Below are 25278 nucleotides of genomic sequence, written 5' to 3'. Positions count from 1 at the left end.
CTCAGGAGATGCAAATGGCTCTGAATAAACACAGATCGAGTATCTGAATTTTGAAGTCTGAATCCATTTTTATTATATTACATACATTAAACACCTGAGATGAATTTCTAACCCTCTAAAAGACAACGGTGAACGTCTACAAAATACTAATGAGCTGTCATTACAGAAATCAGTAAAAAACAAGTATATTTCATAAGTCAACTAGCACTAGCAAACATATTTTAAATCTTTCTAGACAGGAACTGTGTAAGAACAGAATTGCTCAGAAGATTGGCAGTGTCTGGTTATACAAACACAACCAGGCTACACCAGCAACAGGGTATTACTTTCTTGCATGTCTGATAATTTCTGAATCATCAACTCTAAATCTTTCTTTACTGCCAACATGAAAAGCAAAGAGTTGAAATAATTACTAGCAAAACTTCTCTGTGCAAAAACATGAATTACAAGCTTTGTTTTCTGCACTAAGGTTATTTCTTGGACTTTCTATGCAAAACTGGCATAAAGAATTCTCTTCCTAACATCACAGCCATCTGTCCCAACTATTATGGATAATAAGCACCAGCAAAGAAATCTCAAACCAACTGACAAAAAAGACAATTTAGGCATACCAGCAACTAATTGAAGGAATTATTAATATGATGAGTAGAAGAGAAACAAAAGTTGTGACCCTGTATAACTACTGGTTATTTTAGAAATACATACGCTTTTAAAATTTGTATTAGCTATATTGAAAACTATCCTCTACTTATATTTAAACTTCGTAGAGTTCAGGGCTTGATTTACTTTAAATCCTGCAAAATCTGCAAGTGGAGTCAGTGCAGCACTTACCATCTGCACCTTCTTGTCTTGCCAGCACTTGTGACAACAAAGAATAAATCTTCTCTTTTTCTTCTTGAAGCTGGAAGCTCTGAGCACACTTTGAAAAGAAGCAGGTAAGTGGTATGATTCCAGACCTCTTCAGCATCTTTTCTTCGTCTAAAATTTAATCCTACAAGTGAAGCACATGAATACTTTTTAAAATACAACTCAAAATATATAAACTGCATAGGCTCACTACCACCATTCACAAAATTGTAATGGAAAAACAATACAATTTAAACTGAAATCAAGTTTCCTTACTTACATGTTTAATGGGGCTACAGTGCTATGCACTCTGGAGTATTTTAACAGGAATGCCCTCCTATACACTTTACCAGCAATACAGTTCTCTTTGAAATGTTGAAAAACAGAGATAGTTGTGGAAGAGCAGCCTTTATTTCTGCATGCCTGGAACAACTTCCTTGCTCCTACAGGATGGTTTTATATCTGCTCCCTCTCCAAGCATCTCTCATGAGCGATCAGCCCTTCAGTGTTGAATTCTGCACTCTCAGACACACTCTGACACACTGACACACTCTTACATGCTCAAACACCCCCTTACACACTCTCAATCATGCACAATCCTTGATGAATATCTTGGAAGGCCAACGTTCTCTAGTGCAACTCTGCACCTGTCTGTGTGCCCACTGTTCTTCCTCAAACAGCTCTGTGACAAATGCCTGTGTCTGGTTTAACCCTGAGAAAGTACTTCCACCCAGCAGTTTAGACTTTGCCAATTTAAAAGCAGCAGGATAGCTCTGTGAGAGGTTTGGTTTGCCCAGCTGCCTCCCACCACTCTGTAATGACAGTCCCATGTTTGCTGAGGCTGTCTTTGCTGTTAATGGGATCTTTTTCAGTCAGCCTTGTTCATTTAACAGATAAATCATGCAGCCCATGCAGCAGTTGTTATTACAGCTGTTACATCTGGTTCTAACCCTTCATGTGCTTAACTGCTTGCTAGACCATTAACAACTACAAATACACATCTGCCTTGCTCTTTTCACCCCTAACAGTTCTCTTTGAACTGTTCTTTGGTTATACTGGGTTTTACTGTGGACTATCTCAGCTAAGAACTGAAATCACTACAAATGTTTTCAACTTTGGAAAAAGTCACAGCTAGAAATGAATACATTTAATAAAACACTACCCTTCTGCTGAAATACATGAACTATGATGGAAATATGGTGACTCTTTACCTGAGCACTTTTCTGAAAGCTAGAACTGTCCTTTTGGCTTGTCTTCCATTTTTCAAGCAATAATCTGTTTGAAAGAAAAACAGACCCCAAAGAATTACAGCAGTTTTTCACAGAGGCATAGAGTACCTCGGAGTCTTTGTTTAGCCCTGTCCTTGTGTGACCTTTAACGAGTAGGTATAATGCTTTTTAAAGCTTTTGCAGGTACTTTTGCCTGCTATTCCTATTGAATTGGTGCTTTCTGGTTCTGCACTGGCAGTTAGGAATGATAACAATGAAGAAACATAATGATCAATAGAATTTAATTGCCCTTCACTCCTATTCTAGACAATTCTCCAGATCTATTTTTTATATAACAGACATTGGGAGTCAGATATTCTTGTCTGCATTCCATGAAATAACAAATACAAAGATTCTTGATAAATACTCACCTCCAAGATTTTGCCTGCTTTAAAAAACTTCGAGCTTTTGCTACTTCTTGAGTAAGTTTCTTTAAATCATCTCCTTCAAAGTAAGGGAAAACTGGATCCTGAAAACATAGTTAAAATAGTTAACTTTACTTGCACCTATCTTTTTCTCTTTCACCAACTTAATTAACTGAGCCTAATCTCTAAATTTCCCTACTCCTAGCTACTTGCAGAGAAGGTCTTGGTCTTACAAGGAGAGAGCAGAGTAAGCCCAGATTGAACCTGGTTCTGTTCAGTAACATTTCCTGCTGTGGCACTCCCTGAGGTCTCACGCTGGAGAATTAATGTGCTAAGCACTGTACAAGGGTTTTACAATTAAATGTAACACAAGATGTCAAGGACAAGAAGACACAGTAAAAGCTAAAGATAGCTTAAAACCCACATCCAGACACACGATATATATTTTACTTCTCTTTCAAAACCTATATTTCCCTGTGTATTCCTTTCATGGGTTTGGGCACCCTCACCAAGGCAGTTAGCAGAAAGGCAAAGACAGATATTAAGATTTCTCCTTTTGGTTTCAATGTGAAATACCTTAGGAGTTTTGTATTATTTTTTCTCATTATTTTTCTTTTTTAAATGAACTTTCTCTACTGATGAAGAACTAAGTTGCAATGAAACAAAAGAAACCGATTTATTGAACATACATCTTCATCATCCAGCCCCTCTGTCAATATTCTGTGTGCTGCTAATTGTCCATCTTCACCTCCAGAACTGCAGTGGAAGCGCCCTCCTGTTTGGGAAGCAAGCTTCTTGAGGAATTCTACAGCTTCTCTGTTAGTACAAAGTAGAAAGCTAATTATGAAAATTATTTCTCTGAAAGCAACAGCAAAAGAATTTCTAAAAACTCCTCAAAAATATTACATCGAAACAAATAGACTGGAGGACATGATTATAAACTCCTGTATGAAATGGAGGCCATGTGGCAATTACCTGTGTCAGAACAAACTTCCCCAGTACCATCTTGGTAGCACAGACTTCTGACAATAAATAAAGTAGTAATTTTAAGAGGTTTTTTGCTGTTCTTGAGAAGTATCATATACCTGTCTGCACAGCTAAAAGAAATGGTGTGGATTTTAATATCTTGTTTCTTTCTCAGTCTTCCAATTTCTTTCAAAATCAGACTGCAACTGGTGTCTGGTTTCCCATCAGTCAATAGATACAGTGCCTCTACACCTTGGAAACTGAAAGCCTTCTGAAAAGCAGAAAATAAACTTAAATAATTGGTACATTTATATGAAAAGTTATACTTCAGAACAAAAATCCAATGATTTAAGATAGTTTTATATGTGCCACATCATTAATCAATTTAGTTTTGTCTTTTCATTTTCACTAATTAGGAAGGAGATCAAGGATATAAATTTGAAAATTTAAGTAGATAATTTGTAGCATAAGACAACATATTTATAAGCAGGGCATTGCCAAAACCTGACTCACTGAAATAAGAAAATGAACTGGTTTAAAAGATTTTTACATCATATTTTATGGGAGTTAAAGATGTTTAATGTCTGAAAATCAGGCTCACTAGGACTTGAATGAATATTATGCAAATTTGCTACAGTAATTGACTCAGTGGACATCTTTGTATTACAGACATGGCTTACAGCTCTACTGGACCTGATTCATGATGAATGCCATAACATTTATAAAGAGATTGTGCAAGGATGTCTGGAAGAAGAATCATTCATTAAAGGCAACATTTCTGTTTTGATTTCAATTTTAAATCTCATAAATTGCAAATTCAGTTTTAAGTTATTATTACTAGTAATTTCTACACTGAGTATTTTTATACGAGAAGTTTCTTTACTTGTAACTGAAGTTCAAGAATTGTTCTCAAAACCCATGAGATTCCAACAAACACTGCTTATTTAAAATCCTGTTTGGGTTGGAGCAACATATCACAGCCACAGCTGTACATAAGCATCACTTGGAGCTCCTGGCTATTTTCCCTCTCCAGTATTCTTTCAACACAAATATTAACAAAACTATTGATATTTGACTTTTTTTTAAAACTTAGTACGAGCAATTAATTCAAGTATCTATGAGCCCTGAGGCCAGAAACAGTGACTTAATTTCTAAACTGTTCCATGATTTGCATATAAAAAGGTTGTACACTTTGACATAATTTTCCTAGAACATTACCAGTCAGGTGGGAGTGTTTTACCACCACAAGACACACTGTGTTCTCCAAGCTGTGGCCCACCAACCTGTAAAGCTGCAAGCATGCAGGAGTTGCCATGAGCATGGCATGTGGAAGCCCACTGCACAGCATCGTGGCAGGTTTCATCAGTTGCCTCTACAAGATACTCTTTCCAGCTCTCTGTATTTTCTGCAAATCTCAGCAGGTTAAACCTGAGGAGAAAGATGACCCACAACATTTAACCCTAACCAATGCAATGAGTCACTATGGATAAGCCAGTTTTGAAATAAGTAAATAAATAAAATTAAAAAAAACCAAACCCAAACACAAACCCAACAGCAAAAAAACCCAAACCCAATCACTGTCCCCCCCAGTCCAAGAGCCTAGTGTTGGATTCAGATGTTCAGCCTTGGAAGAGTCAAAAAGCATATCTTACTTTGCATGAACAGAAAATCTATGGGAATGCTGACCCTAAAAGGGTAAACAGCATCAGCCTATGGCAGAGGCTCAGATCTTAGAGAGTTTACAACTAAAAACTGGTAAAAGCAACAGAAAAAGCAGTTCTTGTCACACGCACATTATACTCTAACATATAATAATTACCTGAATTGTGTTTCAGTGGTGTATTACTGTAATTATTAAGCAATTTGATTACATAATAATGAGTGCAGATTTCAGTCTTTATCAGTCATTCACCATACCTGACTTCATTTTTTCTCAGCTGTTCCCAGATAAGGGAGGTAAGTTCTTTTGTGATGGGTGGCAAATATGGGTCCATGGAACCAGATGTATCAATCAAAACACAGACATTTGCTTCTAAAATGGTACCAAACAATCTTCGGCTGCCTGGGCCACAACATTGAAACTAATTAAGAGTTATTCCATAGACTTATTTTATTGAGCATAATGTAAATCTTCAGATTTTAGGGGTAATTCTGGCCACATTTCTACATAATTAAGTCTAATCTATGTGGCAATTAGGTAGTTAAAAGGTTAATAATAGAAAAGTCTTCTGCCATTTCAAATCTAGCACTATCAAGCATTAATTACTACCTAATTGTGGTAACTCACATTAAATAATTTGTAACTCCTTTACAATCCAGCAAAAAATTAAATTGTTTCCCAACAAAGATCTTTATGAGCAACAGAGAGATCAAAATACCCTTCACCAGCAGTGATGCTGAACTTCTAAGCAGGGCACATTCTTAGCAAAACATGCAGAAAAGCTAATTTTGCTTGTATATGTTACTGTATCTATGCTGTTGATAGAAAGCTTTGCTCTGTATTCATGAACACACAAAGAGCAAAAGCTGTTTGACAGCAAGCTAGATGTTCATCAGCTGCACAGATGCTGAATTCTCTTGTATTCACAAAAACAAGTTTTAAAATTTCAATGAAATGCAAGACAGAGAACCTTTATTCCTATTGGAGGTTCAGATTGATGTTCAGATCTATTCTACCAGAAACAGCAGACAAGAAGGGTTTGTGTATATTTGAGTTGTGCTTTACAGAAAACCAGAGGCACACCAATACCTGAGAGAAGCCACTGCATTCTCTGGATATAACGCTGCAACACCTTCCCCAGTTGTTCTGTGTAGATTTCCAGTTCTCTGGGGTGGAACTGCAGATGCTTCACCACCCCCTGGAAGAATTCAGTTTGTACAAGAGCATCTTACTTTAGGAAATCTGAGCTCAGCTGCTGCATATGGAATGCTGGCATTAGAAATCAGGGAGTTTTTTGTCTTTACATCTATGAAATAGGGTAAGAAAAATTCTGTGACTCTGTTGCTTGCATTTAACTGTCTGTGCTTCTCTCCAGTCATTACACAAACTGAAACAACCAAGATCTAATATTCTCCCAGTTTCAACTCATGCATGATTTTGAAAAGTTTTACTTAAATTTCAAAAATTATTTTCATACTGTATGAGCAGAGGAGATGCTGCACATTCTAAAGAACATGCAGTTTGGACTTCAAACATACTCAGTGGCTCTTTGTGATGAATAAAAGACCTTCTCCAGCTTTCTACTAGAAGTATGATTTAGAAAGAACAGGGAAGGGTGGAGAGAGTGTCACACTAGAAAGCCAGAAACATCAATCAACATTCACTACACAAGGCCTTTTAATAATGTAGGTACCTGACATCTGCAAAACCTACATTGATTTCTGCACTGGGGAAGATGGAACAGTATTTTGCTGATACTTTCTTGTGCAGAGACTCCACAGTTTTCTTCTGGTGGGTACAGCCTGGACCAAACATCAGTCTGGGCAATTCCAGTTTAAGTTTTTTAATACTGTACTTGCTCAGCCACTTGTAAGACAAACAAATAGAGCAACAGATTGTTGGCAAATATTAGAACAGTTTAAGTAATAGGACATTGTGCAGAATCACAATTAATATTTACATTAATTCAGAGGGATAGTTCCAAAATGGCAATTAATAAATAAGGAGAAAAATACCTCTTTGCTTGAAGAGATTTCCTCTTCCTCTGGCAATGTGACAGAGGAAACAGATTTTCTTATGCACTTTGCCTTTGGATACTTCTGATATACTGTACCTATTTAAGGAATGAACAAAGTAGCTAAAAAAATTATTTTTAAAAATTGTCACCTTCAAAAAATTCCAAACCAAATATCCTGTAATCATCTAAATCATAATCACAGCACTTTTCCTGGGAGCACCTTTGACCAAAAGATTCCTAAGGACTTTACAAAAGAAAAACCAAAAAAAAAAAAAAAAGGGGGCAAAAAGAGGCACCCACCTGCACCCAAACTAAAAATCCTTATCACTAGTTGCTAAGTGAAACTCTCTTCCAGTCACTGTTTAAAGCACACTGGTTATCAGTGACTTATCATACTGCCAGTTTTACAATAAAAGTGCTGATAAGAAAAGGGCTTCACCCATCCTATCCTGATAACACATACCCACACTTCTTCCTTCATCAGTGTAAAATACAGACACAGAAAGCTCTGGTTGCTTCCTTGGTTTGTGCTTTCCTTTATTCTCAGTATGAGGCCATTCTTTTGCTCTTTGTGCTACAAGTAAATAACAGATAAAAAACCCCTATTAACTTAGTTCAGCTGGATGAAACTCTTACATGAGAAGAGCTGAACTCTGTTCTTCTCTTCATATATTCCTATTACCAGAATTATAAATGCTTCATTTTCTTAGGTACTGATTAAGAAAAATCATATTACAGCACAACTTAGGAGGCTTTCATAGAAATGGAACCAAAACCTTTACAAATATATAAATTACCATCAGGAAGTTAGTTTGAAAAAATTAGGGGTTTGAGCAAGCATGATACTTGCTGGAGAAACCAATTTACTTTGTACAAAGCACCTCAGATGCAAAAAGGAATCCAGATTTGTAAACACTGCTACATATCAATATCAGTAGATTTGAAGACTCAAATTTAATGTAAAGAAAAATAAATTGCAGATGTTAGCAAAGATACAAAGAAAAAAACACAGGAAAAGCACAAAAAAATGGAGGAGAAATGAATTGGGCTTTAAGGGACCAACAGTAACTGAAATCAGTTTAAGAGCTTTTCATAGACCAGGAGCAGTTGGAAGAGTCAGCAGTTCAGACAAACTGACACTGGTGTTGTACTTTGCCTTCATGACTAGATCATAAATAAACCAAGTGGAACAGCATATTAATTAAAATGAATCTAACAGAATTAGTGACCATGTATATATTGAACTGATGACATCTCTGAATTGCTGAGTCTTATGGCCTCAGGTATGGAACACAGTGGGGTTCTACTTTCCATCACACACATTTGACATTTCCTGATAAAGGTCAGGTATTCAATCCTAGGACCTGGAAATCATTGCACAGCTGTGCTGAGTTCCTTCCTTGCACAGTGCAGAAGCAAACAAGACAAATTACAGCTAAAACTCATCCCAGAGGAATTCCAAAACAAACACGATGTTTCCTATCAATCTGATTAAAGATTACAATTCCAGGTGCTTCTAAAAACTTAATTTAAACTTCTAATTTAAATACTGTCTTTTAAGCAACACCCAGAAGAAACTGAAGACAAAAAGCCCCTAATCCGTACAGACCGGGTGGAATTCCTGCTTTGGCACTAGGAGGACGCCATGCCAGGACTCTTACAGGAGTGTTTCTCTCTGCACCATGGTTGCCTTTAACATCCTTAAGTACCTTCAATAACAAAAAAATAAATGTAAAAAGTGTTTCAGCTGGATCATAACTGCATTATTCTATCCTGGAACTATCCTTCTTTATACTTTAATTCCTGCTTTACTCTGGCTTTGACAAATCCACAGACTGCCGTGACAACACGTTAATTTGCAGTTTCTTGCTGGGTTAAGTAACTGTAATTGCTCTGTTTTAATTATCTTGCCAATATCATCTGCTGCCATAAACCTGACAACTAACATCTATAGGGAGAGGAGTTTGGACTATTTTTGCCAGCAGTCTAGTATGGTAATGGCCTTGCTTTATAGAATGCAGTATTTAGTATCTTCCTCTGCATCTTACTGAATATTGGAAATCTAGTGCTGACACCAGTAATTTCTCCTTTAGGTTTGGCTTATCCCTCTAGGGGTTGAGCAGTCTGCTAAGCAACACCAGCACTTGTTTAACCCTACTGTAGAGTAAGACTTGCTGTGACACTGAGCCTTCAAGCAACTGACATATAATTTAACATACAGCTCTACTATAAATATCACCGAACATCTACAGACAACCCTGTACCAGTCTTCCACAAGTTTAATCCCTGCAAACTGTGTTCTCTTGTCATCTCCGAGTGATTGGTTTCTCCTGCATTTGTGAAGAGGTGTTGAGAATATGTCACTTTTGATAAAACAGCCTGGAAGACCTACAAAGCCTTTGCAACATTCCCACACCTACATTCCCATTTCCTACATTCCCACACCCACAGTGCCATTCCCATTTCAAAGATGAGACCTGAAAGTTCCAGTAAGCACTGGCCCTTTATGCATAGTACACATGTGCACTCCTACTCAAAGCAGACACATGCACAGCCAAAATGAACAAAGAAACAGCAAAATCCCAAGGGACTCAGAAGTGTAACTCCATGGAAATAAGCACAGCAGGCAGGAAACCAGTGCTGAATCCTGTTCTTGTTTTATTCTGGCTCTCTGTGAGGCCAAATACATGCTACTGAACTGCAGCTGTCTCATCTGTAAATGAGCAGAACACCATAAAACTCAGGACCTTCTAGAAGGACTTGTAAAATAGATGTAATTTGGTAAAGCACATTTCTACTTTGCCTTTATTTCCATGAACCGTTATTTTTTTAAGGTCAGAGGAAGGATTATTTAGACACCTTTTGATACTAAAGTGTGGTTCCATTATAATGAATTACTTAGTAAGATGCACTTTTGGGATATGTAGCCTTCTGAATGCAAACATAAATTCAAAGTACTATCACAGTGCTGTTTTTATTCCTTCAGATTTTCAGCTGAGCACTTCTCCCACCAAGAGGAGCATCCAATAGCTGGGTAGGATCTCTAATTAACACACAGCATATTAAAAATTGGACCATTTCAAACCATTCTAGCCAGACTCACAGCTGTGGGTTTAGGAGATGGCACCTTCTGTGGCTTTTTTTTCTCCTTCTTTGTAAGCACATTTGAGTCTCCTCGTGGTGTAAGGGGTGTCACAGACTGATTCACTGAGCGTTGCTTTAAGGACTCCACTAGGAATGCACACTGAAATGGAAATTCACATTGTTTAGTAATTCATATACATGGAATTTAAATAAATGACATTTCAAAGACAGTATTTTGTATTTACTACTATAATAATGAATAAAATTCCTATTTGATAATGCTTAACACCTCTAACTGAACAGAAATCCCTTTGTGCTGCGCTTGCTCAAACACACTGTATGGAAACCCTTCCTGCTCTGGGCAGACTAAACCAAAAGGCAGCAGTGTAAATAGACCAGGGCTAGGACAAATCGAAGATGGTGAGCCAAGTATATGCAACTGTGAAATGATAACAAGGTATTTTAAAATGTCATTGAATAGCCACCAGCTCTTCTTTTAAAAAAAGTCCAACTTTTGTGATTCAGACTTGTATCCAACAGGGTGCTCAGCCCTCTGGACAAGGTTCTTACTGCATATCTCTTTCTATACACACTTTTATAAGAAACAGCCCCCACACTGCCAGGCTGGCTATGCTGCCTCAGTTATTCTGTTGGATATCTTTGGAAAAAAGTCATGTGCATGGAATATAGAGAGATACAGTCTAGTCCTACACCCTCAGTACACTTCAGAAAACAACTTGTTTTAGAATTGACAAAGGTTCCATGCTAATGACAAGCCCTCCCTACACTGGGACTTACAAGAATGTAGTATTATTTAATTGTATTTAACAAATGTAACTTTCTTATAATGAAGAATTAATTTACTTGAAAAGAATTCATCACAGGATTGGCAGCAAAAAGGAGAATCACTTGAACTGTAAACTCCTTATATTTGGTAAGGAATCATGGCTACTCCAACAGCAGTCACTGCAGTGCTGTTGTACAGCTGCTTTCCAGTCCATATTTGCTCTATGGTCACTATTTTCACACTCTAGAACATTCCTGCTCATCATAAAAGGGTTTTGTCGCATCTCCTGAATTGTCAGCTGAACAAACACTGTTGAAATCTTTTAGGAAGAAACATGTAATCTAAAAAGTTCTATGTAATTCATACCTTTTGGGAGTAGTTCTTTGCTTTTTCCATTTCAGATATAATACTGGCAATATCATCACTTTCAAAAATACCTGATAATCACACAGATGCCAATTAGAATGGGTTTTTTTAAAGTGTACAAAATAAGTCTTTAAAAAAATGCATAACAATTTGTAGAACATGCTAAATACCAATGCAAAGAATCAAAAAGCCTTTGTTTCCAGCAAGCCTGACCATCTGGACCTTCTGTATTAGAACCTGTATTTTAAAGGAGCATCTTTAAAAAGGTTAACAGAAAATAGTGAATTCAAATAGAAAAAAAAACCCGAACAAATTCCTTCATGAAGGCTGCATTATAATATTCTGCAATGTGACTGAAAGTCTCAATAAAACTATAACCTGTGTTTATATCTCAGTGCTAGTACAGCATTAGCATATCCTAAAAAAAGTAAACTACTTGACTTGGGAGTAAAAAAGCATTAACAAATATTTTTTCATTAATGAAAAAGAAGCATGTGCTGACTTTCCTTTTCTCATACCTGCTTCTCCAAACCAGTGAAACCTCCCGTTGGCTGCCTGCACAATTTCTTTAAAAGCACTGGCAGTTTCCCTTGGGGTGGCGTAGCGGGCTGGAATAACCCCGCTGGAGTCAGTGCCCTTCACTGCACTGAACAGACAGACATGGAGCTGTAAATCAAAACCTCTGCAAACCTCAGCCACGTAAGCACTGATTGTGTGCTGTGAGACAGAAAAAAGAAACATCAGTGGTGAGCCTCTACCTCAGACAAGCTTCCATCCACTCCACTGGTTCCTGACTGATGTACAAATCCTCCCCATCGGAGCAATTCAGCACAGGAACATACCCTGAGCAGCCCAGTGCCTCCTCCATCCTTGCAGATACACACCCATTGTCACTGCTGCTGGTTACAGTGGCAACAGTTCTACTGCAGGCAAGAGGTGAGCTGGGGTAGGTTTGGGAACCAAAGACAGAGACCGTGGACACCAAGTTAGCCATGCACAGAAGCAAAGCAGGGATGAAACTGTCCATTTGTCCCTCGTTTCCTTGTCAGCCAGATGGGCTTTAATGGTTTCTTAGGTTTGCCCAGAATTTCCAGAGGTTTGGTAACAAAAGGAGACACCTCACTGCACACATGTAGAAAAGGCCCCGGAGTGCACACACTACAAACATGGATCCAAGCAAGGGATTTCTGGGATAAAAAATAGGAGCTGTCTCTACATTGTGTGCTATGGAGTTCCACTGGAAAATTATTTGTGTCTTTGTTCCCATGAGTCATAAGGAAATAATAAAATACAAACAATCAGCTTGTTTGAACTCAGAAATCTGCAGGGAAATGATGTCCAGAGCTGGAGTGGGAAAGGAATTCTAAAAGCACATCTTGAATTTTCTATAATTCACACATAATTAATAATTACTACCTCCAACACATGACTAGCAATTGCAGAAATGGAAGTTTGGGATGCTGGCAATTGTGCTGCCTTAGGTATGTAAAGGAGAAATATTCTGCCAATGAACTGTGATGACTAGCCATAAGGAAAAAAAAGAGAAAAATAAAGCTGAGATTAGTTTAGATAGGAACTTGGAGAAGAGTTGTCTATGATGACACTCACTGTTTCCTGATCAGGTATTCCAGTAGCCAGCAGGTAGAGTCCCTGTGATTTGTGTTTGTCTTTGTCTTTGAAGTCAACTTCCACAGCTCTCCTGAGTGCACTCAAGAAATTTCTGCTGCCCTTGCACTCCAACCTCAACACCCACCTAAACCAAGATGTTTACAGTTCAAAGAATGAAGAAACAAAAGCTCCTGTTTCTGCTTAAAGCAATAAATAGCACTAAGTATCTTAAATAACACTGCACTGGAGTCTAAAATTTTTGAAAATGACAGAGGGCAAAACCAGATTATATAATGGCCCAAATTATTTGTTCTGGTTTCTGTACTGCCAGCATGGTGAATCAGTTTTTAAAGTAAGATACAGAGCATAAAGAGGAAAGAATTCTGTCTTAATTTTATGTGGAAAAATATTAATATTATAGAACTTACAGAAATAGAAATGAAACCAGAAATAAAATGAAGACACTGTGTGTGACCCCACAAACAGAAACCTTTTTTCCAAAGCATGTGGGAAAAAACCGATAGTTTAGGTCTCACATCCCAGTTGTATTCGAAGCAGTTTTCAATTCTTTATGTAACCTGTTCATGAAGTGTTTTTACAGACACTTCTGTATCTGTGTACATATATATAATGTATACATATGAAATATGAAGTCACCAAGGCATATTAACCTTTACAATGGTATTTTCACAGCAAACCACCATGAACAATCAGTGTAGAACATGGCAGCCTATTTTTACAATATGATAAACTTATAATTTTTTTTAGTTGTCCACAATTTTTCTCTGTTCTATCTAATTTCAAGGAACCTGTGAAATTCACATATATGGGATAATTATTTGATCCTACCTCCAAGCCTTTTCTAAGTTTTCTGGTTGGGAAGGAAGCAGTTCCTGCTGCCAAGGCACAATGTCACTCCCAAATCTTTCATGGAAAGGTAACAGCAGTTAGCGTTCAGATTATGGTTTAGAACAAGAAAAAGATAAAATAAATTCATTGGAAAAGAAAAATCTCATTACAATTATTTTAAAACACTCTTAAATAGTTACTTACGCTATAATATTGAAATAATCCTTGTTTGACATTTGTTCCTCAAGTAAAAGTCGCAAAGAATGTTGGATATGAGAAATGTAGGTAAAGTTTGTTGCTGATATATCAACAAGTATAACCACCCTATATAAAAAATATGTTTTTCATTAAAAAAAGAAAAAAATCTTATTTAATGATGTATTCTTATCTTCAGTGCACTCTAACTTGTCAGGGAAAGTATCTGCTACCTATGTATCAAAATGTATAAACACAGAATCTATATTTTAAAAAAAATCTGCAAAATATTAGGTGAGATTTTAAAAAGAAAAAAAGTAACAGTAATGGAAACTTCTATCTTCCCTAAACTATGGAATAATCAGGGTACTGGTGACTTGTAGTGCCATAATGGCTGCTGAACCCCAAACAGGTCCTCCTCCTTCTCTGTACTTGAGTATCTAAAACCCTCCTGGAAAGCGTGGATGTTTGCCAGCAAGGAGAAGTTGTTGGACAGGTCACTGTCCTTTCCCCAGCCATCATTGCAGAACACATGGAATATTACTCTAAAGACAAATGGAGAAGCTTTCTCTCAGCATGTCAGTGCCAGAGTGGTTGCTCAGGCATGGACTGACTGATGGTACCTAGCACATTACTTGTTTTGAGAAAAGTGTTAACGATGAGATTCTCAGCATGGTCAGTTTGAAGTCTTGCTTGCAGAGACAATGCAGGATGGTTGGTTAATGGACAGGGGATAATTTGGGAGCAGTAGTATTGAAAAGACCCACAGATGAGATGGACAGTCAGTGGGATGTGAGTTGCCAGCACAATACAGTGGCCAGATGGGTTAATTCAGTCCTTAACCAATAAGCAAGAAAATCTCTGGTAACTGGGGCCTCAGCTACCTTCCTTTTGTCTGAAACTTCATATTCAAGGTTTGTAAAAAAGAGCAAATGTGCACTTGAGGTTGAGTAAGGCCTCAGACAAAACGTAAACAAACATTGTTCTCAAACACATTAAAGCTTCAAACATCACCAAAAAAAATACAATACCTTCTTTCACAAACACTTCCCCATATTCTTCTGCTAGCAACACACAGCCAGTCAATTCGTTTCTCATAGATTCTTACCATTTTAGCAAGGATTTTCTATGCACAAATAAAGAAAATTTATATTAAAAATAAAAAGTTCAAGTCTTTTATTGCCAAATGCTTAATAAAGAAATACCATAACACAGTAATGAAAAAAATAAAAAAGATTTTCATTCATTTAGACAGTGACGTTTCATTCTTAGTACAGATATGAATACACAGGCCATGAAAAAAACATACAGTGATAAAAAAAGCAACATAGAATCTAAAGGTCTCTATCTCCACTCCACTTTTCCTCTTGCTAGCACATCCCAAAACAGTGGTCAGGCATATCAAGAAAAGAAAAGAAAAAAAGCTTTAAAAATACAGTTTTTGCAAGCTTACCCTTTCTTCAATAGCATTTTTAGGCAGTGTTTGTAACAGAACACATCATTTAACATAAACACAATATTCTCAAACACATGTAATTCTTTAACACAGTATCAATTTGATACTAAGGTAATTTGTCCAAACTCTACACACCACAACCTCTCCAAGTATATGTAGGCATTACATGAGGGCATCTCAAGCTAGAAAAGGGCACTGAACTTGGAAATAAAGCTATAATGTAACATGCTTTTGGAGCATAAAACAAGCATCTACCAGTGAGCCAGGAACCACAGAAGCTGCTTTCATTTCAGCCACTTTACACTCTCCTTTTGGTCTGGCTGTAGAGTTCCACAGACTTCTCATCAATCCCACTTTAATGAATTATTTGCCCTGCCTGGAAACATTCCCATAGCCCTTTGTCAGGACTGCTAGTGAAGTGGGAAAGAAAACGGACTGATAGACCTACATAGCAAACCCTGGCTGCTAATATCCCCAAAACAGCTTCTCTTTTATTCAACTTGTCCCACTCTCTGATGACCTGCATTCTCATCTAGGAGGAAATCCTCAAGAATCACTGCTTCCTGTAAGAATTCCAGTGGCTGCAGACTTTCATGGACAGCTGTCTGCACATGAATCCCTGCAGTACTTAGCTAACAAGACAATTAATGAGGAATAATTAGATGTTAGTCTAGCCCTGACAAGGCCACATCATGACAGACAACTCACCTGATAGTTGTACAATACTGGCAGGTCAACATGGATATTTTTCACAGTTCCATCATACCATTCAAACTGCATCATCACTTTCTAGAAGGATAAATAGTGTTAACTGTTTAACAGAACCCAACGTAAGACAGACTAACATGGAATTTCTTCCTGAGCCATTCTTAAGAATGACCTAAGTATTTGATTTGAATCTATGACTCAAATTTCAGCCTGTAAAATTTCAGCCACCTTATAAAGTACTGATTTTAATTAGAAAAATGTAGCAATAGAAAGAAGGAAACCCCACAAACCCAGAAAAAAAATTCCTCATCACTTGCCTCATGTAGAGTTGATGATACTGTTTTTTTAAGAATAGGTACAAAATCTTCCACAGGAGAGAAAGCATTGGGAGCCAAAACTTGATAAAGGTCTAACTTTTTAGCTATAGGAAGAAATAAATACATTAAATAAAACACATACTCTGTCTTTAATTCATGTTTCATACCAGTTAAGCTTTTCTTTCTGTGCTACCTTTCAATCCATATGTCTTTAACCAGTCTGCTGAGGTTTTGGCCAGGATGCCTGGTGTTTGAATAACTAATGGTCCTTTGTGCTTTGGAGGCTTTGGGAAGAAGCTGGAAGGTGCTGTACTTGCAAATGTTGTGGAAACCTAAAATGGATTTCAAGAAAAGCTCTTGCAAGTTTTAGGATAATATAAGTTTGCAGTGGATTTAAATGTCCATCTAAATCACATGGGAGTAAGTATCTTTTCACCAATTTAAAGGACCGTTGGAACTTCATTTAAATGATCCTGCATAGAGTTAGGCTAGTGATCCTCTTAGATTCCCATGATGATCATAGGACGATGTTCTTTTCATGCATTTTGGAGACTGTTCAGCAAAAGGTCTTCTTTACAGATTTGGTTCTTAATTTGCTCTTACAAGAGATGTTCAATACAGAATATTCAAAGCTCACTTATGAAAATACCTGATCGTACAATTTTTTTTCATATTGTGAACACTTAAAATTTCTAACCCTGATTATTCAAAGTACATTTGAAAATAAAAAGATACATACAGCTGCTGTTTTACTACTAAGCAAGCCACCAACTCTTCTTTGAAAAGTCTGTTTGATGCTGTTGAGTAGGTCCTTAGCCTTCTGGGATTCCTGAAGTAGCAGATGAAAATCACTGCTATCGAATTTCTGCAATTATAAAAACAAATGGGGAAAAATAAGTTAAGTACTGTTCAAACACCAACTGAAACCAACTTTCTTACTTAACTGTGCAAACATCAATACAAGACTGCCTGGCATAGCAGAACTGGGTATAAATGTATCTAATGCACTGCATATGAATTAGTAATCCTTTATAAACAAGATATTACTTTATTACTTTGAATCATTCTACAGTAAGCCACTGCTTTTATCAGCTGTCTGTCAGTAAACAATAACTGCAAAATTTATTGCACTTTTAGGAAATGTTTTCAGTTGCAGAAAGAATTAACCACAGGTTTATTGACCACATCCTCAGCATTTCTGTGACCAAGACTTTCAGCACCAAATCGTACTATCAACTTCTACTCAGGTGATAATTATTTTACCTTCTCAAAGCAAAGAATCATCAGAAAGAGAGAAAAATGCTTTGTGCCTCTGCCTGTCACCTACCTCTCCGCTGGAAGAGTAGCAATGGTAACGGCCTCTTACAGCTTCTGCAAGGTTCTTTAGAACTGCCTACATACAAAAACAGGAAGAGAAACAGTTACTTTGATTTGGTGGTCTCTTTTGATAATGTGGGTTGTTGGTATTCAGTTCTCAGCAGAGAGAGAAAAAGAATCTTTGAGGTACATATAGCGAGAAAGCCAAAATAATTGTTTCCATCATTTGCTTACCAGTCTCATTTTAATATGGCTGAAAAACTAACTCAGTAAAGAAAATTACAAGATGATGCTCCAAACAATTTTTTCATGTGTGCAAATCTGCTCTGAAGAGAATACAGCACTAATTCAAGAACTCTAATGACTAGGTTACCTTCCCCACAAGTTTTTGAGAGAAGGCATTACAGCTGAATAGGAAAAAAAAATGACAGGGCACTTAAGGAAGTTAAATATTAACACAATTACTTACCAGAGAAGCAGGGTTGCTGCAATCATATGTAACAGTGTGAATCTGCAGTTTTCTCCCCAGCATACACTGCTGAGCATAATCACATAATATTTCAAAAGACTGATCAGGGCTGATTAAAAAAAGTAAAAAAAAAGGATATTAACAATGGCAGTAATCAAATGGGAAAAAAGGCCAACTAAAGAAGTCATGGAAAAAACCCTGGGAAAGAAATAATAAATCATGGGAAATATTTATTTATTTAGCACTACCATGCTTTTGGAGGGACCTTCTCTCCCTCTTTCAATCATTACTGAGGTGTCACTACTGGAGTTTGGTTCTGTCCTAAAACCCTGAATGATAACCCACGAAGATCCTGTTCCCATTCATAACAGCTTGTGATTGAAATGTTCTGAAATATTCCCTGCTAGCCCTGGAAGCTAAAAATCATGAACTGTGGCCCCTGTGATAGAAAACCTTTCAACTCTGGTATGTAAGGATGTCCTCTGTTTCCAAAGGCACCAAAAAAGTAAAACTTTGTCTTATGTTTAGAACTTAGTGGCCCACAGAGCTTTCATTTCCTGAGTTCTGATGGCTAGTAAAAACCTTTCCTTCCAGCTACACTTCTGCCAGGGACAGAAATTAAGGAATTTTTCACAGTAGAAACTTCTGTTTTCTGTTCAGAGCAGAAAACTTGGAAGCTTTTAATCAATACTGTGCGTTCAATAAGTTACCTGACATTTAAGTTCAATTACCCTAAGTATCAATCTTGCCAAAGTTACACCATCCCTTTTTGCACATTTAAAATAAAATACAATTAGTAAACTAGGGGTAAGGTAACACTCCCAGAATCCTTACTGTAGTCTTTTCCTCGTAATCCCAACTCCAGTATTGCAATTTTCAAATTATGACAGTAGAACTGCAGAATTTAAGTCCATAACTTACACAACCTCATCTGGTTTCATTTATTTAATCAGACATTTTAAGTTCTCCATCAGCACTACTAAGATCACAGAGAGAACACAATCTTTGAATGCTCAATGCTATTTTACAGCAAAATCTATCTTATCCTCTTATCTTCCCACAGGTGTGGACTCTTTCAGTGACATCCTTAATGACACTTAACTGATGTAAAATTATAGCTAGCAGGCTCTCAATAGATTACTGTGATAAGTGATCTTCAAAGGAAAAACATAGCTTCATACCACAAAAGAGTAGATTAATAAATAGTAAAAAAGGGAAGAAATAAAGGCATTCAAAGGTATAAACTAAAAATAGGTAAAACTTGGATCTTAAATTTTGTATTTATTTTTGTATCAAGTTCAGTTTCTTGTACCAATCTTGTATCCAGGTTAAATCTGGTTGTTACAACAGATAATGAACTTACCAGCTTCCTACAATAAGAACCAAGGAATTCAGTTCTTTCATCGTGAGGACATGCCTCAAAGCTTTCAGCAAATTGCAGCCTCGACCAGGCTCCAGCTCTTGTATCCACTGTCTTGCTTCATGTAGCCTAGGAGAGGGGAAAAAGAAAAAGAATATGTACAGGTGCCAAGTAAGATAGATCACGAAGATTACTACAAACCACAGGAGCAGCTAAGATATTCTATACATGAAAACCATCTTGAAACCACTGATCACGTGATCAAATTCATTGCTTTTCTCCCCTCTTAAAATCACTGCAGGCACAAGATAAAAACCACTATTACCTACAATACTAGAGATTGCTCAAATTAAATGGAGACCTTGTTTGAAACACCTTTATTTTTCAGAGAAATTAACTTACTTACACATGAACATTGATGGTTTTTGGACTCTCCCACAGTGGTGAAATTTCTGTACTGAATGAGAGGCAGTACAATTGCTTCTTATAACAAAGCTGTTCATCCATTAAGCACTAATAAATAAAAAATTATGAATGCATTAGTATCCATGCTGCTTCTGGTAGGGTTATCATGTAAAAGACTAAAAATAGTAATTTTCTAGAAATAGTTCCAGCAATTTTTTCATCTGCCACTAAAAACAGCTTCCAAGAAAAGCTCATAGAGATTCAAATATTTGGTAAGGATAGAGACAAAACCTGCAAACTTATGGCATTCCAACTAATTGGTTAATGGGGCAGGAGGCAGGGGTATTTGCTGTACTGGTACCAGTTTTTCTCTTCAGCTGATGACTACATGAAACAGCAGTGATCCAGAATGCACATATTCACCCACCAAGCAATTTCTAAAAATGGTTAGCACGTAATCAAGGACAGGGCTAAACAACAGCTCAGATATTCAGGCTAAGCAAACCAGACTGAGTTTGTGGAAACCGAGTTTTCTTGAAGGAGTTTTATTTGAAACACACAAATGAAAAACCACAAATAATACAAACTGATGGTAAATAATTCCTGAATGTGGGAAATTGAATTGTACCAAGTGTCAATTTTAGACAGTAAACCAGCTACATTGTATCTTCCTTCCTTACTACAAAAGTTTTCTAAAAACAAAGAGCACAATAAAGGACAAGTTTCTTCTGAGAACACAGAAAGTTATTAATTCACCAGGGTTCTGACAAGATTGTGAAGTGGGCCTTACTGTGACAAAATGTAAAGTTAAAGGAAACTATATTTACTATAAATAGCTCTGTGTACAGCTTGGCTCTACCTCTTACAGCTGCTTTTGTTAGGCAAGTTTATTCCATAGAGAATGCTGACAGAATTGAGAAACTTCAACAATAACACTTCCCTTAATATTTTGAAGTATATACTGGATTTGTTTTGATCTGGACATTAACAAATACGACATTTTCAAAGACATTTGGAGCATGCTTTTCTACAACAGAAAATTTCTATTCTATTGTATATTAGGATTTTAAGCAGATTTTTTTCTGTTTGGTTCCTGGCTTCTAGTTCCACAGAAGCTTGATTAGTATGTTAAAATTGGCAAAATTTGCTTTATTATTACTTACCAAAAGGTTCTTCTGAAAATCCAGTAGTCTAGGTCCATAACTCAAATGAGACACATCAACCAAAAGTCCAACTTTAGTTCCTTTTATAACGCCAAACACCTAAAAAGAGAAAGGTCACTGTAAATATGAGCTTATCTACAGTTTAATAATTTTACTGCTTATGCTGCACAACACCATTTTAAAATTAAGTATTAGGTATTCATTTTAATTTTAAACTTTTTAGCACAAAGATAACACAGTGACAAAATCAAGGAGGAAAAAAAAAAGAAAAAAAGAGTCCTACTGGCTCCCAGTTAATCCTTACCAGGGAATCATATCACCTCCTTCCCAAGATAACCTATCCATTAATTGAGAGGATAAATGAAAAATAACTTTGTCTACAGCATCTCCTTCAGGCTAAATCAAGCAACTTTGTGGAAACCAGATTTTGGAATGCTGCTCCTTTCTCTATTCCCTTTGAGAGGGAGTTACATCCTGAGCATTAGCACTGCCAGGCACAGTGGGATGAACCAGCTGTGCAAGACTGGGCACAATGAACTACAAGACAGCTCCACTCCAGGCAGAGGTTAAGCTCAGCATTGTCTGCTCCCACTTAAATTGTGCTGAGGGGACCTGATGACTAAGACTGCAAAGACAAAGACTGAATCTAGAAAGCAGAGAACTGCATACCAATGAAAGATCAGGAAAAACAATCCACTGTCAATATCACTGCATATGATGTGGAACTTGTAGTAAATAAAGAAAATAGAAAGGCTTTCTGGAAGCCACTTTTCACTAATATTCAAAAGTGAATTTATTCTTTAATGCCATATAGAGTTCCATTCTAAAAATATACTGCAAAGTTCAAGTTACCTTTCTGCTGTCCTGCAACAGCCACTGAATTCGGTGCTGATAGAGTTCAATCACTCTGACAAAAGGCAGAGCACACATTTAGCTACTGCATCCTCTCACACTGGGTTTCAATGTAACAATCAACCATCTGTCTTCATCACATCCCTTTTCTCACAGATGCAAAATCTGTGAGAAAGATATTTTAAAATATGTTAAATATGCCCTTATACAACTGGTCGTTGCAGGGCTAACCAATTAAATACTTCTTCCCCTAAAGCAGCACAACTTCTAACAGTTTAATATCAAAATAATTATAGCTTGAGGTGAAGCTAAGTGCTTCCTGTCCTCTTAAAATGGTTTTACTTTAGCCAACTTATTTTTAATTCTATGCACATAGTGTTTACAAGTTGGCAAACAGAAAGTTTAAACCAACATTATAAAGGGGAAAACCCTTTTTGCTTTTTCAAAACAGAAAAGTTGCTTCTGTTTTATAAAAGCCTGGCACAGTGAGGTATGCTGAAATGCCACCACTCCTATCAGTTGTGAAGACCAGCAAAAATATTATGATTATTCTACAGTTTATTAAACCTATAAATTAAATTATTTAAGTATTCTTGATTTTATACATTTAAAATTCACTTAGAAAACTTTCAACTTCCACGTCATGACTGCATCCATGACTTGAAACCAATCCAAGTCACACTAAGTATAACCCCCAACTACACTGTGTTACATAGGGAAACCTGACCATTCACTGGCTGCTTTTCTAAAATGAGCAAACTGCTTCACATCAACACCTGGCTGATAAGGATATTCCTTAAAAAAGCCCAAACCTCAGTTGTAGTGACATACAATTATCCCTTACTCTCTCAGCAGAAAGGATTTAATGTTGAGATACTCCGAGGCACCCAGAGATAAAAAATTAAGATTTAAGGCAGTGCCTGCAGTAATGGAGATACAGAATCAAAACAGTAAACAGGATGGACACTTACTCAGAAATTCTGGATTCAAAATCGGTAACGGTCTCCTCTGTAAACTCCATCTCTTCAACACCATTCCCTGAATTCCTGGAGCACTATGCATGATTAACATCAGAGATGCACACAAGTTATGACTGACTAGAGAAAAGGCAGTGTTGTACTTACAAAATAATACTGCCTTCATTTACCAGATACTCGAATGTTAATTGCAAGGATTCCAAACTGTAGTTTCTTATCCATTCTTCTGTTGTTTGCACCTTTTGAGACTGTGTTTTCTTCATTTCTCCTCTCTACAGATCAAGAGAGAAAAAATTACACGCAGTATGAGAAACTACATGTGCTGCTTAAATGTGACAAAAGTGTGAGTAGTAAGGAAAGTTGCTGCTGGGCAGTGCATGTCCAAGAACATAATTTTATGTACTGGAATACTCTTTTGAATGTGGGATACAAGGGAAAAGAAGCTTTCACAATACCCCCAGATTGTGAGCTAAAGGAAGGAAAAAAAAAACTTAGTTTAGAGCAGAGAGGAATTAAGAAAAGAAATAGGAGAGCTCAATAAAAGAATTAAAATAAATACCCCAGTGATATACCAGAGAGGAATAAAAATCAGCATCTCCCAAACACGACTCAAGAGTCTGAAGTGATATATACTGGCTCCTGCCTTTCTGAAGAAAAATGCAGTATCAACAGTTGATCTCATTTATTGTTTTACCTCATTTGTTCACAGACTGATTCATCTCTGCAGGGAGACTACATGTAGTTTCATGACATCAGTAATTATGCCTATCAAACTGTCTGGGTATATATGCAAATGTATGTAAGGAAGCATATTAGTTGCCTATCAGTTTATTTGTTTCCCACTCTGAATTTATAGTGGGTATGCATTACTGTACTAGCTGCTCCATTTTGTAGGATAAGCCACCTACCAGCACGTCTTGTGTCTTGCTGGTATGTTTTTCCAGCAATCCATTATCTGGTCCTAGATGAGGCACAGCAAAATCTTGCCATGGTGGACAATCACCCTGTAGATGGCATTTTGTCAACCTACAAGACAGTAATTTTATGCAAGCAATTCATTACTTATAATATTCCTGTACTGTCATAAAGTAATTTCAAGTTTTTCTGTAGGAACGGTTTTATACTTTGACAGTTGTTGAAGCATTAATTTAATATAGGATGTTTTGAAGGGACATAGTACACAGTTAACATGAACTTTAACTTATTTTCTGTCTCCATATGAAGCCCCAACTAGATTTTGTAAGTTTCCTCACCCAGTTTTTTCCAAATATTGATCATTGTCCAACAACCACGCCATTTTCCTGACGTGCGTATCCATTATATGAATAGACTTAGCCTTGCTAAAAACAAAAGTAAAACAACAGAATTAGAGCAAAAAAGTTAAAATACTCAGGAATAAACACTATTTAAAAGGTATTAATATTGTCAGCAACTTAAATGATAATTTGTATTGTATGTGGGACAACAGTAAACTAAAAAATAAAGATAAGTTACAATTACCCATTTATAGAAAACACAGTTAGGAACCATTCTGCAGAAGCTGCTTGTTAAGGGATTTTATGCAGTTAATTATATGTGTGCACAGCTGCTGGGAGACTGGCTACAGAGCTCAACCAGAAGAAGAGATTAATCACAGCAAACCCAGAGCGGCGGCGGGAGCTGCGCCAGCCGGGCTGGCAGCGGGTGGGCGAGCTGCCCTCGGGTTTAGGTGCAGTACGAGTCGAGCAAAAGCCATAAAATCCCGGGTTTCCCTTGGCCGGGCTCCACTGCCTCACCCCGTCCCGGGCCACCCGGGCCCTTCGGCTCACAGCGGGTGTCAGCGCAGCCCTTCCCATCCCCGAGACCCTCCTCACCTCACGGGGGAAAGAACCCTGGGTTCCCCGACCCCGCGGTGTCCCGTGCCCGAGACTCACCTCACCCCACCGGGGAGAGACCCCTCGGCCCCTCCGACCCCGCGCCGCCCACTCCCGTCCGCTGAGACTCACCTGACGGGGGAAAAGGCTCTCCCGTGCCCCGTCCTCCCTCCCTGGGCACCGCGCCAGTGACAGGGACCCCCCAAACCCTCTCAGCACCTCCCGGCACTGCCCCGACTCTTCCCTTGTGCGGGGCCCCGGGAGCGCAGGGGCCCAACCCGGTCCCCGCCCGGTGTTGCGGCGTTGCCGCTGGAGACGGGGCCGGCTCCGGCGCGCCCGCTTCCCGCCGCCTGAGGGCGCTGGTGGGAAGGAGGCGAGGGGCTCGCCGGG

General features: G+C 37.7%; 1 protein-coding gene across 1 annotated transcript; it reads right to left on the bottom strand.

Annotated features, from left to right (window-relative positions):
- Window positions 1-44: 44 nt before the first annotated feature.
- VWA3A (von Willebrand factor A domain containing 3A) lies at window positions 45-25215 on the bottom strand. Its single transcript, XM_039560028.1, has 34 exons — window positions 25021-25215; window positions 24289-24371; window positions 23944-24061; window positions 23206-23307; window positions 23030-23112; window positions 22059-22113; window positions 21207-21305; window positions 20045-20151; window positions 19642-19767; window positions 18279-18387; window positions 17820-17885; window positions 17232-17357; window positions 16686-16824; window positions 16493-16596; window positions 16176-16256; window positions 15043-15137; window positions 14021-14140; window positions 13817-13891; window positions 12968-13112; window positions 11878-12076; window positions 11360-11430; window positions 10226-10366; window positions 8732-8831; window positions 7586-7696; window positions 7121-7218; window positions 6819-6971; window positions 6195-6303; window positions 5363-5507; window positions 4729-4873; window positions 3565-3716; window positions 3169-3295; window positions 2486-2583; window positions 2058-2121; window positions 45-991 (listed from the first exon to the last, which is right to left on the bottom strand). Exons 2-34 carry the CDS (start codon window positions 24351-24353, stop codon window positions 986-988), a joined length of 3534 nt encoding a protein of 1177 aa, XP_039415962.1. The 5' UTR covers window positions 24354-24371; window positions 25021-25215; the 3' UTR covers window positions 45-985.
- Window positions 25216-25278: the final 63 nt, after the last annotated feature.

The sequence above is a fragment of the Corvus cornix genome, chromosome 14, assembly GCF_000738735.6.
Source record: "Corvus cornix cornix isolate S_Up_H32 chromosome 14, ASM73873v5, whole genome shotgun sequence".
In the NCBI taxonomy this organism is placed as follows: domain Eukaryota; kingdom Metazoa; phylum Chordata; class Aves; order Passeriformes; family Corvidae; genus Corvus; species Corvus cornix.
This window is presented reverse-complemented; position numbering and strand designations above follow the sequence as displayed.

Coding starts and splice junctions, on each gene's coding strand:
- VWA3A (XM_039560028.1), bottom strand. CDS start 24,353: ATGGATACGCACGTCAGGAAAATGGCGTGGTTGTTGGACAATGATCAA. Junction 17,886..18,278: donor GCAGCAACCCTGCTTCTCTG/GTAAGTAATTGT, acceptor TTTTGTATGTAG/GCAGTTCTAAAGAACCTTGC. Junction 11,431..11,877: donor TCACTGGTTTGGAGAAGCAG/GTATGAGAAAAG, acceptor TGTGATTATCAG/GTATTTTTGAAAGTGATGAT.